Source organism: Canis lupus, chromosome 5 (assembly GCF_048164855.1).
Source record: "Canis lupus baileyi chromosome 5, mCanLup2.hap1, whole genome shotgun sequence".
Classification (NCBI taxonomy): domain Eukaryota; kingdom Metazoa; phylum Chordata; class Mammalia; order Carnivora; family Canidae; genus Canis; species Canis lupus.
The window spans coordinates 3,123,129-3,142,673 of record NC_132842.1 but is presented as its reverse complement, the minus strand read 5'-3'; the positions used below and the strand labels follow the sequence as shown (position 1 = coordinate 3,142,673).

Here is a 19,545-nt window from a genome sequence, read left to right as displayed (position 1 = left end):
GCCGCCCCGGCGCCCCCAGTGCTCTGTTTGGGAACCGCACACGCGCTCGGCTCCTAGAGAGGCCGCCACATTGCCACCTGCTGGCTGGACCGCAGCACCAACAGCTTGGTCCCCTCAGTTCCGGAGGGCAGGAGTCTCAGGGAGGCAGCAGGGCCGTGTTCTCTCTGCGGACCCCTTCCCCGCCCCTTCCAGCCTGCTGGCAAACCCGGTCATTCCTTGCTTACAGCTGTTTGCTCCGTCCTCTGCCTCCGTGATCACAGGATATTGTTCCTGCGTCTCCCTAGGTCGTTCTCCAAATCTCCCTCTTTAGAAGGTCACCAGTCATTGGATTGATGACCCATCCTAATCCAGCATGACTTCATCTTAATTGATTACATCTGCAATGACCCCATTTCCCAATAAGGTCACATTTGCAGGTTTTGGACTGGCATGAATCTGGGGGAGGTAACCATAGCATGTTTCTTGACAGGTTTTCTTCCCTAATGAGGACAGTGAAAAGCCATATAACAGGCTAGTTAAAAATGAGCTCTGGAGTCAGGCTTTCTGGCTCTACAAGTCTGACCGTGTGCCCAGAGCAAGGTTTCCTCTTCTGTAAGCCTAAGCATCTGCATCTGGGAACAACAGCAGTTGCCCTGAAACTGTGATGAGGATTTGATGAATTAAACTATGCTAGATGCTGAAGCTACTGGGCATCCTATTTTTGTTCTTGGATAGGTTGTAATTTGATAGTTTTGGAGGGGCACCTCTTTTCCACCATATTCTCTAACTGGTTACTGCCGGTGATTTGGTAAACTATCACATACCTTTTGGACCTTCTAACCACCTTCTTAAGCTTCTGATCTTCTAACCACCATCCTACTAAATTCTCATTGTTTTCCAGTGGTTTCTCTCCATTTTCTTGGTAGCCATCACACTAGCTTTAAGGTCCTCAAAAAACATTAACATGTGACATTAAATGATTGTGGAACTCCATGAATGTCTGCAGGAAGAAATGACATTCCAGAAAGCACGTCTGTTACCGGAGACCGGTTTAGATATTCTGCTTCATGCTCATAACAGGATGAATGTGTGTCTATTTTATTGTCATATCATTTGATCCAGACCAAATCAATTCAGCTTCATGTGGGCAGGGACCTGTTTCTGTCATCCTGGTGGATTCCCACCGTGTACAATACCTGTAGACAGGTGCTTGGTACTTCTGACTCAACTTCTGAGCAGATCGTCTGCAGTCAAAATGACTGACCCAGGAAGGGATGATTCGTCCTAGTCATCGTATACTGAGAACCCTATCTCACGAATGTGCTACTTGTTTTTTTTTCCAGGTCTAATCAATGAAGGGCACAGGATTAGTCTTGAATGCCACTCTTTAACCCTGCATTTGAAGTAATTTATTTATATAAGCAAAGTTCTTAAAGACCTCAACCTAAATCATCCACTAAAAGACACAGGAAAGCTTATAGAGATCTGTAAAATCTAAACACCATTCAGATACTTCTGAACTAATTTCTTATGGTCACAGGTTCTTCCAGAAGGCCTTCTACGATTACAACAGACAGCACAGGAGCCAGAATAAATCTTCACCTGAGTGCGTGTGGCAACGTAGACACACAGCACCCTCTAAACATGTTCAATTGAGAGATGAATAAAAGCAGACCATGTCAATGCTGACCACTGAACTCTTGAAGCTTCTAACGGAAAGTGGCTCAGTATTCCTTTAGCAGCTTCACACATACAAACGTAAGAAAATCAAACAGGAAAACTGGAAAGGAAGTCAGCTGAACTGGTCAGGTCCACAATCCATCACCCGTTTTGTGACTACAAAGCACACTTCTACAATTCCCTCACTGTCCTGAGGCTGGGGGTGGGGTGGGGGAGTAATTTGTTTTTAGATAAAGACTCTGCATTCAGTAACAGCAAATCATGATCTTAATGAAGTTCTATATAGCATTTTCCTCACAATCTATATAGTTTAAAAAATAAATCTCAAATATCCTTTTCCAGTTTCAGCCTGAGGGCATGTCTCCTATTTCTCATCTTTTTCAACAAGGATATGGGCTTTCTCTGGTTGGCCTTTCCAAAGATGGTCCATGTTTCTAAGATCCACCCAACACAGTCTTGAGATGTTGACTCCAATGAAGCCAAAGGGGATAAAGTCATTAAAATAATATAGGGCATCAATATAAAGATGACAAGCTCTGATAGGTTTCTGTCTTGTAACATCTCAATAAGAGGTTTCTAAGAAGTGTTCAATGCTTTTTTGAACTGCTCAAGACTCCCAAGAATAATAATACGTTCACACACAACATCCATAAAACCTGTTGAATTTTATCTCAATATAATATTCAAAAAAATGCAGCAGGAAGGCACTATTTGTTCTATGTATTTATTTATTTATTTAACACTTATTAAGTACCTACAATGAACCAGGAATTATATTTTATTGTTTAAAAAATTCAAAGCTGTAAAATATGGCCCCAGGTGAGAGGTTACCAAAAGCAGCCGGAAAGGATCAAAATCACTCACTCCCAAAATTCTGCTTTGCAGCTTGGCTAAGGATCAACCTCAAGATGGAGATGCCCCCGCCAAAGACCGAGAAGGAGCTCGGGAGAGCCAGCCCAGGAGAGGAGCCAGATGATGGGTAGGAGGCTCTGACACCAGCCTCACCTAGTGCATTAAGGCATAGGCGCACATCTCGGATCTTGGTAGGATCTCCCACCTTGCCCTCTAATTTGGTTTTAAATCCCTGACTTCTTTCCCTTTTCCCAGTTTAAAAAAAAAAAAGGTAAAACAAATAAAAAAAAATTATTGGGATATATACTTATTCTCCCAATGATTTAATTGTTGTTTAAGTCAAATCTAAAATTAAAGTCAACAAAATGTGTGGTTTTCTTCATCCTCCATTAATGATGAGAACCGTCCTTTCAAAAACTACACTAAGACAATGTCATCCTAAATAGCAATCCGGCTTTAACTGTAGGGCATTGAATCACCTTGAAACAAATTACAGTCACTGTGATTAACCAATAGGTACTGTACTGGGTATTGTTGGGGTTTCTTTTTGGCAAACTTAGAACAAACCAGAGAACAAAATTTAAGTCTTCATCATCATGTAGAAAAATAAAGTAAACCTAAAGTATATACCTATGTGTCAAGTGATTCATACTGCAAAAGTAAAACTAAAATCTACACTTACAGCAAAATTTTAAAAATCCTTAGTGCAAGAAACATAACCAATTAATACAGATCAATACTTATTAATGAGTATGGAAAATCTTCCTATACAGAGGTAGAGTCCAGTGCACAAGGTTAAAACAATATTCAATAGTCTAAACAAGACTGAGTCAAGGTTTTACGGAATCCACGTTAAGTTTTAAGTTATCAGACTGTATGTACATACATACAATAAATAGACTATACAATTTTTTAAAGTAGTTTAATAAACTCCACAAAATAATAGCAGATGCATTGAAGTATTTACATAATTCAATTTTCAAATCTCTCTCATTCAAATAAAAGGGATAAAAATAAGCTTTCTGCTTTAAAGGCAGCAGAACCTCTTTCCTGAAATGGATTGGTAAAATAAGATACTTTACATGAGAGGAACTAATTTATGCTTGAGAGGTATTCATATTCAGCTAAGAAAATATGTCCCTTTTTAAGCTATATAGATTAGGGAATATAAAATATTTTCTACATTTTTAGATCTCTATTTAAAGTTCTAAATCCAACTCTTACTTGAAGAGAGAAGCTCATTTTGGTACCCATACAGAGTATATCACACCATTATAATGGAAAGATAATTAACTTTTCAGATTCTGCGTGTTTGCTTTTGAAAGTTTAGGCCAGAAAGAACCTGATGATATTTCTGGTCCAAACAATTGTTTACACGATACAAATTTCATTGAAATCTAACTAGCATTGCACTTCTGGCCCAGGGATCTTGGGATTTAAACTTTTTGAGCCCCTTCTATCTCCGAAGTACGTTTCATCAGAAGCAGGCATGTTTGAGGCGTATGACTTTAGGGGACCCAAGACTAATAAGATTTCAAAGTTTTCCACATTCACATAGCAGGAAGATGAAACACAGAGTATCTGCTGCCATTTCCCTTGCAGAGGCTTGAAAAGGGAAAAAACTTAGAAGCCTGTCATTGTGACCCAAGAAAATATGCAAAAACCCAGAGCACTCTATGCTTCACTGATTCAGATTCTTAGACTTGATACCAAATTTACTCTGATATTCTATCATTAACCCTTTTATTTTACTTGATATAGAAGATTCTCATCTAGCCCATCAGGAAATTAGGAGAGTCAGAAAATGAAGAAGTACAGTTCTAATTAATGAGGCATAAACCTTCACAGTTTGAATTTTGTGTAATTTCTCTAAACACCCACAATGAAAACGCAAGTTGAGTTTTTTATTCAATCATCCTGTGAAAAATACCTCAGTCAATAGTAACATTTTGTCCTTCAATGATTTTCCACTGGAATAACCCACCCCCCTTGGTTTTTTTTTTTTTTTAATTTTAGATTTTTAAAAATTTTTATACAAATAGACTAACTTTGATTTAAAGTAAACATATAAAAGTTGAGAAGAATATTGCTTGCAACAATGGACACGGACATAGAGGAGTGAACTGGGCTGGGGATACAGAGAGAGGCGGCTCCTGCTCAGTAACCAAAGGCAAACACCTAGCACTGGAGGAAAACTTCTACCAGAGGACACGCTCCGTGGCATACTGTTCCTTCAGCCCATAGAATCTGATTGATTTAGAACTACAATTTCAGGTCAGAGGAAAAAAAAAAAAAAAAAACCAACTGCGAGAAAATTGGAAGACACAAGCACCCATATGATCTAGAATTTTCTTGGGGTGAGAAATAAGGACAGAAAGGGATACTTTTGGTTCAGTACTACAGTCAAGTTAATTTTGCCACCGTTGAAGAAAAACTATATAAAATCAAGGTGTACAGAAATATAACAAGCGCATCCCACTTGTAAGGAAGAAAGCTCAGAAGACAGCTCGCAGGAATAGTGCACAGAGAAATGACCAGTACTATTTATTTGGATGTCTGTGCCATGGTGGGTACAAACTATATTCTCTGCTCTGTGGGACCAAAACCAAAACAATAAAAACAAACAAAATCCCCCAAATCCCAAAAAAGCAGCTAGAAGGAATGCAAGAAGTCTTACAGAACATACTGATCCAAACGGAGGTGGATAAACGCAGGACTCTTGTCTTTAATGCACATCCGACTTTGTTACCTATGGTTGTGTCTCTCCATCATACTCATCTATCGACCAGATGGGGACATAAGAAATGGCCAAGCCATTTCACCTTTTCCCTGCCTCTACACGACTTCCCTTTCCCTTTGTTTCCTTCTCCAGGATGAGAGTCTTTCCTCCACGAGGGAGTGCTGTTAATGATGATGGGGAAAGGCATGGAACGGGGTCTCCGGAACACTGATGTTGCTTCCCTCGAGGCCTAGTTGTGTGAGGGCCACACAGCGTGGAGACGGTCATCAAGGTAGCCTGACAAAGCTATCAATTTCAATTTAAAAAGAAAAGGAAAGGAAAACAAAACCAAAACCACCCCAAGTCTGTCTTCTCACACTAGAGGAGAAACTGAGGGATGGTGTGGCCTCCAGCAGGCCCCCCCTCCCCATGGTTAGGAGATGATGGCCGGGGACCACCTCGGCAGAGTCAGATTGTCAGCACTCGCTGACCGCTTCCTCATGGGTCTACGCAGGTCCTTGTACTTGTCCTCGCAGAGGCGAGAGATGGCCTAAGGGGCAGAAGAGAGACAGTTCAGGTCAGGACCATCCTGCAGGCACCCTCCCTCCCTCACTGCTGGGGACCCCACGGACAGCACTGCTCGGAGTTCACATGCGGCCCAGTCCTGTGCCCTCACAGGGGGGCTTACAGACACAGGCCCCATCTCCCTGTGCTGACTGAGAAAATCACCTCAAAATGGGAGACGACTATAGAGTGTTGCCTGGGCTCAGCCAGACCCAGGTTCAAGGCTGGTGAGCCGCTCAGGGCCACAAGCCGGGCCTATGTCTCCATCGAGTCCCGCACCCTTGTCTGCACACGGGGTGAACAGCACCCACCCGGCATGGCTATCGTCATGCCCCAGGGCTCTGTGCTATAGAGAGTGCTCAGAACATCACTTGGCAGCAATTATGTGAGACCAAGTCACAGCAGGTAGAAGTCTAGTGAAGAACGAAACTGGGCAGGAAATGTAGCAGAGGGAACATGGGGACCATCCACATGTCCTCACAGTCTCGACTAAAGACAGAGAGACTCTGGTGGGAGGGCCTCAGCCAGGAGCAAGGCTCGGCCTTCCTCGGGGCTCAGAGCCCAGCCATGGCTCTTTCGGGGCTGCTGCTGGGTGCAGGTTGGGAGCACGTGATGACAGATGCTGAGCCAGCTCACTCACTCCAAATGCCCTAGCCTTCTGTCAAAATGACCCAGGGGTGTGGCTGACTTTACTCATGATGATACAAAAAGGAAGTCTTCTAACTTGTACACAATTCAAGCAATAGGCCAGGGGTGAGGCAGGGGCTAGGGAAACAGATACGGTACCCACCTGCCATGAAGTCACCATCAGGGACAAAGATACAAAAGTGGCGGACCTGATGACATCACCATGGCTCTCATGGGGATGATGACAGTCATCCTTCCAGCTGCTCTCTCTGCTTCACCTTGAGCTCACTCTGTGATCTCTTTCCCCATACTTTCCTCTCCCCTCACCCACTCTGCTCTGGGCCTCCCCTCCTCTGGCCCCTATCACCTGAGCTGGCTCCCACTGTGGGTTCTGAAGCAGCTCCTTCCCTCAGCCGGAAGTTTCTGCAAGAGTCCTCATGCCACCAAAGCCTACTCAGTGAGGCTCCTGATGACAGCAACCCCTACCCTATTGCTTCTTTTTTACTCACCTTCTAACATATGAGCCAGTTTATGTACCATGTTTACTCCAGAAGGGCAAAGTCTATCAATTTTGTTCATGATAGCGCCTGGTAACCAGGGCCTGGTATCAGAGGACACGGAGCAAATATGTGTAAGTATGTGTCGAATGGATGTGTAAGTACCAATTAAGATTGCACATAACAGAGGCACGCACATATCAGGGCAAGGCCAAAGTACTGGAAAAATAGGGCACTGGTACCGGTTCGCATTCATTTTCCAAAACCTACAACTGCACTTTACACAACAACTCCAGGGGCAGCAGGGAAGGGGCACTAGAGGAGAGATAGGAGCTCCAAAGGACAGGTGAATGAGGGCAGGAGACAGGCTACAGCACTGGGCATCCCTTGTGTGAAATACGTTTCATACACATGATCCAGGTGACATACTTTAAGAGAAAAATCACATTCTTTACAGACATTAGAGCAATGACTTTTTAAAGTAAGTTATTTTCATTTACTTAAACTTGTTGAGATAACTGTCGTTTCTCAGCTTATAAACAGTACACGGTCTGAGTGTAATATTACATTGAGTTAGTAATGCACTACCTTAGTAGGGATTATGCAAACTCTTAGCTTTAATCCCACCTTCGGCATGCATACAGAGATGTGACTTGATTTCAAGGAGAAATAACCAGGCTAATGAAAAGATACCGTGCACCTGCCTGGCTCCATACTCTACCCTGTGACCCACACACACCTACTTGGCCATCTGGTGGCATATCTGGGAACATACAGAACTTCAGGTAATAGCCACTTCTAATGTGTCTCACCCTCCTTGCCTCCATGATGGGGTTCAAACTTGCTAACCAAATAGACTAATGGAGACGCTGGGGTCTGGAAAATAAGGAAATCCCATTTCTTAGAAATTACTTCAGAGAAGTGCGAGCTGCTCTTGCAGACAGTGCTTCTGTCTGGCCCTACAGAAGAAGGGTCTGCATCTCAGAAAGCTCCGACTCTCAGGGGAAGAGAGAATGGTTATGTCAGGACTACGGTCTTCCTCTACCCAGCGAGCCTGTGGAGCCAACAAGCACTCCCTGGTCCCACTCGGGTAACCTGCCGGAGCTGACAGCAAACACCAATGATCCCCAGCTCAGCCAGCCTGTGTGCCCACAACTCGGCTGAGCTGTACCCCTAGACACCCTTCCTCAGAGAACCATAGACCTGCCTCCTTGCAGGTCTGCAGATGCTGCCAGGAGCTGCGCGCTCCTCAGCTTGGCACCAGAGGAACCACTGGGCACCAGGGCTACCAGAGCCTGCTGCTCAGGCTGAAACAGGGGGCCCAGCCACGGAGAAATCGAACACACAGTCAAATTTCATGTGTGTGCTCAAGAAAGTCTGACAACACCCGCCTAGGAGCACATCCTTCAGTGGAAGGGTTTTCCACTTCTTGCTCAAGAGAACTGGGAGACTTAAATGAGCAGCTGCTTCCTAATGGCCAGCACACAATTACAGCAGAGCGGCTGAGTTCTGAAAACCTCACGGGGTTATTTTAAACAGGGCTCAATAATCCAGTCTATTCCACAGTTTTACTAAATTTCTTCTTGGGATTAGCATGTTACTTATTTTTTACAATTTTATTTAAAATTTTGGCTTTCTTAAGCTTGCAATCCATAATAATCTCTTTCCCTCTACCTCTAGACGTTGTTTGATTCATAGCTACTAACCCTATCAGACCACCACTCTAGCCATCTTGACCCTGTACTGAATAAGGGGATACCATGTCACTCAGATTGGACAATAAGACAGCACAGACCTCTTGGGTCGCACCAAGCTCAGGACATGACTGTACCATCTACTGCTTTGATCAAAGGGTCTATGGGATGAGACCACAACCGTGGTAACGGTAGAGGTACAAAGGGCCTTAGCACTCCTGCTCTGGAGGAAGGGGTTTCAGGAGTGATCCTCCTTGTCACCCCACTACTTTTTATCCAGTCAACAACAGTCAAACAGGAAGAGCTAGGTGCAGATATGACACTGAGCTATATATATGCAAGTCATGAACACGAAAGTTACACACCTTAACAGTGAAGGCCCTAAATCCAGACCAAAACCAATGGGGCTGGCCCCAGCTCTAACTGGACTGTGGAGAAAAGATTTTGAAAAACATAAAAAAATAAAAAGCAGAATATAACCCTTTGGGATTTCCAGTCATTAGGCTCATCTGGTATCTTTTTTCCTTATAAAAGTGCATGTTGAGAAATACTATTTTGTATAAGCTTATTTTTTAAAAAACAGGTCTCTTTTTTTAAGATTTTAATAGAATCGATGCACACTAAATAAAAACATATTAAGAAGGTTATTAAAATATGATTGTATGAATTATAAATCCACTAAATGAATCGACTAACTCTAAATCCAAGGCAGCCTGTCTTATTTTACAACAACATGCAGTGGGAGGAATTGGCATTGTGACCTCACACCTCCAGGACACGCTACATGACGCTCCTGCAATAGCACATCACAAACTGGGATGTTAAAGCATCTTACCTCAAGCTTGTGAGCCCTCTCCCTGCTCAGGGGCTCCAAGGGAAAGCTCAGGTTGTTTGCTTCTGCCAGAGAACGAAGATCAAAATAATACTTGGCATAAACACTGGAAGGAACATTGATGTTGAACTGGAGCAGTTCCAGAAACTGCCGCTCTAGTTCATTCCTGCAAAGACAAAAATAGCACATGTTTAGCTGCGGTATCAGGCTCCGTGCCCTGCTAAGGCAAGCTGCTAGAGACCAGACTCCAGAAAATTGCAACCTCCAGGGAGGAAAGCTATCTAATTAATTGCCTGATTGGACCCCAGAGTTGCAGTTTAACCACCAAATTGGTGTTAAAAGCTGAATGATCAAGTGCCCAGAAGGATGAAGCCTGATTAATTGGGATGATCACCTGGCAGTGCTTCGGGGTGAGACCCAACACACACAGCAGGCTCTGGCTACAAAGCTCAGCATGAACCATCAGACGTGAGACAGATGAAGCAGTCAACAACTGTCAAGTGGAGTCTGGTGAGAAGTCCACATAGGAACCCAGGGGAAAAGCCTCTGTTAGACGTAGAGGCCTGTCTTTTCCTCAAGAGCCCTTTGCTACCTCCTGGAAGAAGAGCAGAGGAACTGCTGTAGGGCCTTCCTTAGGCAAAGCAGGACGGAGAGAACGAATCGCAGCCCTGGACTCACAAAAAAGGGAACCTACCAACTCTGAAGAAGGACAGCAGGTGGATTTTCGAAGATGGCGGAGGAGTAGGGTCCTCAACTCATGCGGCCCCACCGACCTACCTAGGTAATTTTCAAATCATCTGGAACACTTACTAATTCGACCTGAGATTTAAAGGGAGAACAGCCAGAATGCTACAGAGAGAAGGGTTCTCGCTTCTAGCAAGGTAGGAAGGGGGGGTGCATGGGGGGGGCGAAAGCCTCGGGACAGGGCAGCCCAGGCCCGGAGAAGCGGGAACTTCACGCACCCGCTCGGCAGGGTCCCGGGCAGGGTCCCGGGAGGGGCAGCCGCGGAGCCTCCAGCCCGGCGAGAGCACCACGCGCCGCGGGCCGGTCTCGGGGAAGGGCGGGGGCGCGCCTGGCGGGGCCCGGGGAGCAGCTCGGCTCGGGCGGCGGCTCCGGACCCAGGGGGCTGCGCCCTGTGCCTTCGGGCGCCGCGGCCCGGGGAGCGATTCCCGCGGCGCGGGCCCCGGGGCCCGGGGCGCTGGGGGACAGAGCCAGCGATCCTGCGCGCCCCCTGGAACGGGAGGAGGTGGGGAGGGCACGGGACAGCGAGGACCGGGACGCTCCTGCTGCCCGGCGCCCCCAAGCTGTGCAGATTGGCGCCTCCACCCACCGCCCTCCAGGAGCGTCTAGGCCAGGGGGGACCGGGAGCCGCGGGAGCCACTGCGGGAAGCTGACTCCAGGGCTGGAGAGCTGGCCGCCGCCAGGCTTGTTCCTCCTGTGCCACCTTGTGCCTGGGATGAAGTGGGGCCACAGGGAGCAGGGGCCTCACAGGATAAACAGCTCACACTGAGCCGTGCACCTGGCAGGGGGCGGGGCAGCCCCTCCAGGTGCACACACCTGAGAATCCGCACAGCAGGCCCCTCCCCCAGGAGACCAGCTGGAAGGACAGGGAAGAGCGAGTTCCTGACCGAGCAGCGCTGGAAAGCTCCAGGGGAAGTCGAGGGATCTACAGTATATCGAACCAGACTATACCCCTCCTTTGTTTTCTTTTCTTTTTCTTCTTTTTCTTCCTTTTTCCAGTATAACTCGTTTTTAGTCACTCCGCACTGAGCAAATTGACTAGAAAGAACTCACCACGAAAGAAACAATCAGAACCAGCACTCTCTGGCACAGAGTTACAGAATCTGGATTACAATTCAATGTCAGAAAGCCAATTCAGAAGTACAATTATGAAGCTACTGGTGGCTCTGGAAAAAAAGCATAAAGGATTCAAGAGACTCCATGACTGCAGAATTTAGATCTAATCAGGCCGAAATTAAAAATCAATTAAATGACATGCAATCCAAACTGGAGGTCCTAACGATGAGGGTTAATGAGGTAGAAGAACGAGTGAGTGACATAGAAGACAAGTTGATGGTAAAGAAGGAAGCTGAGGAAAAAAGAGAAAAACATTTAAAAGACCATGAGGAAAGGTTAAGGGAAATAAATGATAGCCTCAGAAGGAAAAATCTACGTTTAATTGGGGTTCCAGAGGGCGCCAAGAGGGACAGAGGGCCAGAAAGCATATTTGAACAAATCATAGCTGAGAACTTTTTTGGGTAGGGAAATAGTCATTCTGATCCAGGAGATAGAGAGATCCCCCACTAAGTCAGTAAAAACCATTCAACACCCGACATTTAATAGTGAAACTTGCAAATTGCAAAGATAAAGAGAAAATCCTTAAAGCAGCAAGAGACAAGAGATCCCTAACTTATATGGGGAAAAGTATTAGATTAACAGCAGACCTCTCCACAGAGACCTGGCAGGTCAGAAAGGGCTGGCAGGATATAGTCAGGGTCCTCAATGAGAAGAACATGCAGCCAAGAATACTTTATCCAACAAGGCTCTCATTCAGAATCGAAGGAGAGATAAAGAGCTTCCAAGATAGGCAGTAACTGAAAGAATATGTGACCACCAAACCAGCTCTGCAAGAAATATTAAGGGGGACTCTGTAAAAGAAAGAGGAAGTCCAAGGAAATAATCCACAAAAACAGGGACTGAATAGGTATCATGATGACACTAAATTTATCTTTCCATAGTAACACTGAATGTGAATGGGCTAAATGACCCCATCAAAAGGTGCAGGGTTTCAGACTGGATAAAAAAGCAGGACCCATCTATTTGCTGTCTACAAGAGACTCATTTGAGACCTAAGGACACCTACAGCCTGAAAATGAAAGGTCTGAGAACCATTTATCATTCAAATGGTCCTCAAAAGAAAGCAGGGGTAGCCACCCTCATATCAGATACATTAAAGTTTATCCCAAAGACTGTAGTAAGAGATGAAGAGGGACACTGTATCATACTTAAAGGATCTATCCAACAAGAGGACTTAACAATCATGAATATTTATGCCCCTAATGTGGGAGCTGCCGAGTATATCAATTAATAACCAAAGTAAAGACATCCTTGTAAATAATACACTAATACTGGGAGACTTCAACATGGCACTTTCTGCAAATGACAGATGTTCTAAGCACAACATCTCCAAAGAAACAAGAGCTTTAAGTGATACACTGGACCAGATGGATTTCACAGATATCTACAGAACTTTACATCCAAACGCAACTGAATACACATTCTTCTCAAGTGCACATGGAACTTTATCCAGAATAGACCACATACTGGGTCACAAATCAGGCCTCAAATGATATCAAAAGTTTGGGATTGTCCCCTGCATATTTTCAGACCATAATGCTTTGAAACTTGAACTCAATCACAAGAAGACATTTGGAAGAAACTCAAACACGTGGAGGTTAAGGAGTATACTGCTAAAAGATGAAAGGGTCAACCAGGAAATTAGAGAAGAATTAAAAACATTCATGAGATAGACAAACCATTAGCCAGCCTTATTAAAAAGAAAAAAGACTCAAATTAATAAAATCACGAATGAAAAAGGAGAGATCACAACCAATACCAAGGAAATACAATTTTAAAAACATATTATGAGCAGCTATACACCAACAAATTAGGCAATCTAGAAGAGATGGACACATTTCTGGAAAACCACAAACTACCAAACCTGGAACAGGAAGAAATAGAGAACCTGAACAGGCCAATAACCAGGGAGGAAATTGAAGCAGTCATCAAAAACCTCCCAAGACACAAAAGTCCAGGGTCAGATGGCTTCCCAGGGGAATTCTATCAACGTTTGAAGAAGAAACAATTCCTATTCTACTAAAGCTGTTCCGAAAGTTAGAAAGGGATGGAATATTTCCAAACTCCTTTTGTGAGGCCAGCATCATCTTAATTCCAAAACCAGACAAAGACCCCACTAAATAGGAGAATATCCAATATCCCTGATGAACACAGATGCAAAAATTCTCAACAAGATACTAGCCAATAGGATCCAACTGTACCTTAAGAAGATTATTCAAAAAAAAAAAAAAAAAGAAGAAGATTATTATTCACCATGACCAAGTGGGATTTATCCCTGGGATGCAAGGCTGGTTCAACACTTGTAAAGCAATCAACATGATAGATCATATCAATATGAGAAAAAACAAGAACCATATGATCCTCTCAATAGATGCAGAGAAAGCATTTGACAAAATACAACATCCATTCCTGATCAAAACTTCAGAGGGTAAGGATAGAGGGAACATTCCTCAGCATTTTAAAAGTCATCTACGAAAAGCCCACAGTAAATATCATTCTCAATGGGGAAGCACTGACAGCCTTTCCCCTAAGATCAGGAACATGACAGGGATGTCCACTCTCACCACTGCTCTTCAACATAGTAATAGAAATCCTAGCCTCAGCAATAAAGCAACAAAGAGAAATAAAAGGGGAACCCAGGGTGGCGCAGCGGTTTGGCACCTGCCTTTGGCCCAGGGCGCAATCCTGGAGACCCGGGATCGAATCACACGTCGGGTCCCGGTGCATGGAGCCTGCTTCTCCCTCTGCCTATGTCTCTGCCTCTCTCTCTCTCTCTCTGCGTGTGACTATCATAAATTAAAAAAAAAAAAAAAAAAAAGAAATAAAAGGCATTCAAATTGGCAAAGAAGAAGTCCCTCTTCACAGATGACATGATACTCTACATAGAAAACCCAAAAGCCTCCACCCCAAGATTGCTAGAACTCATACAGCAATTTGGTAGCGTGGCAGGATACAAAATCAATGCCCAGAAGTCAGTGGCATTTCTGTACACTAACAATGAGACTGAAGAAAAATTAAGGAGTCAATCCCATTTACAATTGCACCCAAAAGCATAAGATACCTAGGGATAAACCTAACCAAAGCGGTAAAGGATCTATACCCTAAAAACTACAGAACACTTCTGAAAGAAATTGAGGAAGACACAAAGAGATGGAAGAACATTCCATGCTCATGGACTGGAAGAATAAATATTGTGAAAATGTCAATGCTACTCAAGGCAATTTACATGTTCAATGCAATCCCTATTGAAATACCATGGACTTTCTTCACAGCATTGGAACAAGTAATCTTAAGATTTGTGTGGAATCAGAAAAGACCCCAAATAGCCAGGGGAATATTGAAAAAGAAAACCAAAGCTGGGGGCATCACAATGCTGGATTTCAAGTTATACTACAAAGCTGTGGTCATTAAGACAGTGTGGTACTGCCACAAAAACAGACACATAGATCAGTGGAATAGAAGAGAGAACCCAGAAATGGGCCCTCAACTCTATGGTCAACTAATATTCGGCAAAGCAGGGAAGGATATCCACTGGAAAAAGGACAGTCTCTTCAATAAATGGTGCGGCAAAACTGGACAGCCACGTGCTGAAAAATGAAACTGGACCATTCTCTTATACACAAAGATAAACTCAAAATGGATGAAAGATCTAAATGTGAGACAGGAATCCAACAAAATCCTAGAGGAGAACACAGGCAACACCCTTTTCAACTTGGCCACAGCAACTTCTTCCAAGATACATCCATGAAGGCAAGGGAAAGAAAATTTAAAAATAAACTGTTGGGACTTCATCAAGATAAAAAGCTTCTGCACAGCGAAAGAAACAGTCAACAAAACTAAAAGACAACCTACAGAACGGGGAGAAGATATTTGCAAATGACATAGCAGCTAAAGAGCTAGTATCCAAGATCTATAAAGAACTTATTAAACGCAACAGCAAAGAATCAATCCAATCATGAAATGGGCAAAAGATGTGAATAGAAATTTCACCAAAGAAGACATAGACATGGCCAATGAGCACATGAGAAAATACTCCGCATCACTTGCCATCAGGGACATACAAATCAAAACCACAATGAGAATCCACCTCACACCAGTGAGAATGGGGAAAATTAACAAGGCAGGAAACACCAAATGTTGGAGAGGATGTGGAGAAAGGGGAACCCTCTTACACTGTTGGTGGGAATGTGAATTGGTGCAGCCACTCTGGAAAACTGTGTGGAGGTTCCTCAGAGTTAAAAATAGACCTGCCCTACGACCCAGCAATTGCACTGCTGGGGATTTATCACAAAGATACAGATGCAGTGAAATGCTGGAACACCTGCACCCCGATGTTTCTAGCAGCAATGTCCACAATAGCCAAACTGTGGAAGGATCCTTGGTGTTCATCAAAGGATGAATGGATAAAGAAGATGTGGCATATACAATGGAATATTACTCAGCCATTAGAAACGATGAATACCCACCATTTGCTTCAACATGGATGGAACTGGAGAGAATTGTACTGAGTGAAGTAAATCAATTGGAGAAGGACAAACATTATATGGTCTCACTCATATGTGGAAAATAAGAAATAGTGAAAGGGACCATAAGGGAAAAAAGGGGAACCGATTGGGAAAAATTAGAGAAGGTGACAAACTATGAGATACTCCTAACTCTGAGAAACAAAGGGTTGCTGAAGGGGAGGTGGGTGGGGGATGGGGTAACTGGGTGATGGGTACTGAGGAGGGCACTTGATGGGATGAGCACTGTGTATTATACTATATGTTGGCAAGTTGAATTTAAAATATTTTTTAAAAAATGAGTTCTTGATTTCAGTCTTTTCCAATAAAACCCTGGGAAAAGGTTGGGGGAAACAGTGGCTCCTGGGTTCCCCTCTCTAGGGAGGAGCAGTGTGGGGTATCACGGGACGCTCAGAGCTCTGCACTGAGCACTGTGCTAATCTCCTGTCCTTAGCTAGTGTTCCTTTCCTGGCAGACTGTGTCAGGTTGTACCTGAACCACTCTTTGGAGCTCCTTAGCAGCAAGAGGATTCCCAAGTTTCAGATGGAAAACTTTATGTCCTATTTTGTGGTGTTTCCAGGTGTCCTTCCATCCCCCTCTGCAGCCTTCTCTTCGGCCTTGCCTACGTACTAACATCCCAGTGTGACCTTCGTGACATTTCTGAGCCCAGGTTCATCTCCAGCTAAAGAATCATCCAACAGTCAGGAACCTGACTTGGAGTCCCTTCCACCTTTAGACAGTGGGGTTCTGGGAGGGTGGCTGACCCTGTGGACAAATGGCTGGGAAAGTAGGTTGAAGAACCTTTTAAGACAAGTGTCACTGAAACTTGTGGATGGAGCACTCATGGCCACCAGCGTCAGTCAGATTTTAGATTCAGACCGACGCTGTGGGCAGGACAGGGCTATAGACCAGTCTTCGTCACTTTCTGTCTTGCCAACAGAAGTGGTCACACTGTCGCCTAATGATGGGAAAGGGGATGATAAACTTTGATAGGCAGAAATGCTGTTAAAATAATTACACTTCGGAGTTGGCTTGTTTTTGTTTTTCAATGACCTTCTAAGAGTTGTTTTATATGTAAACAAATCTCAAATATGGAGAAGCCAAGAGACTTGTCTCAGTGCTGCGTAATAGATAGAGACACAGCAGAGACCTCAGACCCTCCATGGGTAGAGGGTGCCTGGCAGAAAATTTACTACTTTAACCACTTTTAAGTGTACAGTTCTGTGGCATTAAGTACATGCCCATTGCTGTGCCACCATCACCAACCAGAAACTGTGCATCTATTAAATAATCAGTCCCCAAGTCCTCCCTCAGCCCCTGGCAGCCATCATTCTGCTTTGTGGCTATGAATTTCACTACTCTGGAGGCCTCGTCTAGGTGGAATCACACAATTTTCGTCTTTCTGTGAGTAACTGATTGCACTTAGTATAGTGTCCTCAGTTCATCTGTGTAGTAGCACATAGCAGAATTTCCGTCCTTCCAGTCCATGTACATACTCTGTTTCTCCACCCACCCATAGATACACACTTGGACACTTGCACTACTGCTGCTTGTCTGTTGCGAATGATGCTGCTGTGAGCATGGGTGTTCAGATGTCTCCGTGAGCCCCTGCTTTCCCTTCTTTTGCGTGTATACCCAGAAGTAGGACTGTCGGTGGCTGGTTCTTAAAGTGAACCAGTTTTTCTAGAAAAGCAGATAGATGATAAATGTTTACTCCGTTTTAGATGCCCCTTCACAAGTTGCTGAATTGTGCTAATTTAGTTGGGTTTCTTTACAATTTTGATCTAATATTCATATTTCTGAATATATGTTTTATTTATTGACCTGAGTTTATTTCTTATAAAACTTTAATCAGAACAATTTTCTCATGATTATTCACTTGAGGGCAGTAAATCCATCAAGCATCACTGTTAGTATTTCTTATAATTTATCATGCACCAAGCTGTCACGTGTCCCCGTAAGATGTATTACTGTGGTTTGGAAACTCAGATTTTGGGAGTTATTTTATTCGCTAAATCTTTCCTTAATTAGAGAGCACATCAGCTCTGAAGTCCGTATTTTCCTCAGAGCTTAAAAAAAAAAAAAAAAGGTAAGAAAGGCTGTTTGTTTTCTCCAAGGAACTTTGGGGAAAATGCCACCTTGTTCAAAAACAGATTCCTCTTGACTTAAGTCAGAGTGTTTACCCTCAACAAAAGGTATCTAGATGCCCTTTGGGACAGGATTAACAGACTCACTCTATCAAAACAGCAAGGTTTTCTGAGCATTAGGAGAGTAAGACTGTGGTGGCACCTCTGGCCACCAGAAGGCAGTCTGCCCCCGGGAGGACTCCTAGCACATTTGTTTTGGCACTTGAGGCCTTAACAGTATTTTTGACACTCTTGTTTTATAAAATCTTAGCTGAAGTCCAGTATTTCACAGGATGATCTCTTGTTAAGTCTCATTTAAAGGAGGCATAAATAAAAGTATTTACAGTAAAAATTATCCCAAATAAGTCAGTAGTTTAGAGTCATTTTAAGAGTCTTTTAAGAATTTAAGTCATCTAAGAGTTTTTTAAGAATAACGTTTAGCACAATATGCACATTTGGAGCTCATCTCCTTTCACTAGACTGTTTGGAAACAGCAAGTTATGCTGTTTCTCTGATGAGGAGACCTGAATGTGACTTCTCAGTCTTCCCATCTGAGGACCACAAATCTTTTATAGCAACTCTCAATGGCTCAGTACTTTGTCTTTCTAAAGCCACCCCCTCAATGTTACCCAGGGCAATTTACACGTTTAATGCAATCCCTATCAAAATACCATGGACTTCCTTCAAAGAGTTCGAACAAATTATTTTAAGATTTGTGTGGAATCAGAAAAGACCCCAAATAGCCAGGGGAATTTTAAAAAAGAAATCCATAGCTGGGGGCATCACAATGCCAGATTTCAGGTTGTACTACAAAGCTGTGGTCATCAAGACAGTGTGGTACTGGCACAAAAACAGACACATAGATCAATGGAACAGAATAGAGAACCCAGAAGTGGACCCTGAACTTTATGGTCAACTAATATTTGACAAAGGAGGAAAGACTATCCACTGGAAAAAAGACAGTAAATGGTGCTGGGAAAATTGGACATCCACATGCAGAAGAATGAAACTAGACCACTCTCTTGCACTATACACAAAGATAAACTCAAAATGGATGAAAGATCTAAATGTGAGGCAAGATTCCATCAAAATCCTAGAGGAGAACACAGGCAACACCCTTTTTGAACTCGGCCACAGTAACTTCTTGCAAGATACATCCACGAAGGCAAAAGAAACAAAAGCAAAAATGAACTATTGTGACTTCATCAAGATAAGAAGCTTTTGCACAGCAAAGGATACAGTCAACAAAACTAAAAGACAACCTACAGAATGGGAGAAGATATTTGCAAATGGCATATCAGATAAAGGGCTGGTTTCCAGATCTATAAAGAACTTATTAAACTCAACACCAAAGAAACAAACAATCCAATCATGAAATGGGCAAAAGACATGAACAGAAATCACACAGAGGAAGACATAGACATGGCCAACACGCACATGAGAAAATGCTCTGCATCACTGGCCATCAGGGACATACAAATCAAATCCACAATGAGATACCACCTCACACCAGTGAGAATGGGGAAAATTAACAAGGCAGGAAACACCAAATGTTGGAGAGGATGTGGAGAAAGGGGAACCCTCCTGCACTGTTGGTGGGAATGTGAATTGGTGCA

The 19,545-nt window shown here is 43.6% G+C and overlaps 1 protein-coding gene and 1 long non-coding RNA gene across 11 annotated transcripts in view; one reads left to right on the top strand and one right to left on the bottom strand.

The window, feature by feature from the left end:
• Positions 1-2,369: 2,369 nt before the first annotated feature.
• CCNY (cyclin Y) overlaps positions 2,370-19,545 on the bottom strand; it is a 334,546-nt gene continuing 317,370 nt past the window's right edge. For all 10 annotated transcript variants that reach the window (XM_072825247.1, XM_072825252.1, XM_072825246.1 and 7 more), the window contains 2 exons: positions 9,448-9,610; positions 2,370-5,780 (listed from right to left, as the gene is read on the bottom strand). In XM_072825247.1, the coding sequence (XP_072681348.1) occupies positions 5,664-5,780; positions 9,448-9,610 (280 nt within the window). In that variant the 3' untranslated portion in view covers positions 2,370-5,663. The remainder of the gene's footprint in view (positions 5,781-9,447; positions 9,611-19,545) is intronic.
• The window catches only part of LOC140633160 (uncharacterized), a 37,125-nt gene continuing 27,017 nt past the window's right edge, over positions 9,438-19,545 (top strand). The window contains exon 1 of the long non-coding RNA XR_012030750.1: positions 9,438-10,225. This is a non-coding gene — a long non-coding RNA (uncharacterized lncRNA). The remainder of the gene's footprint in view (positions 10,226-19,545) is intronic.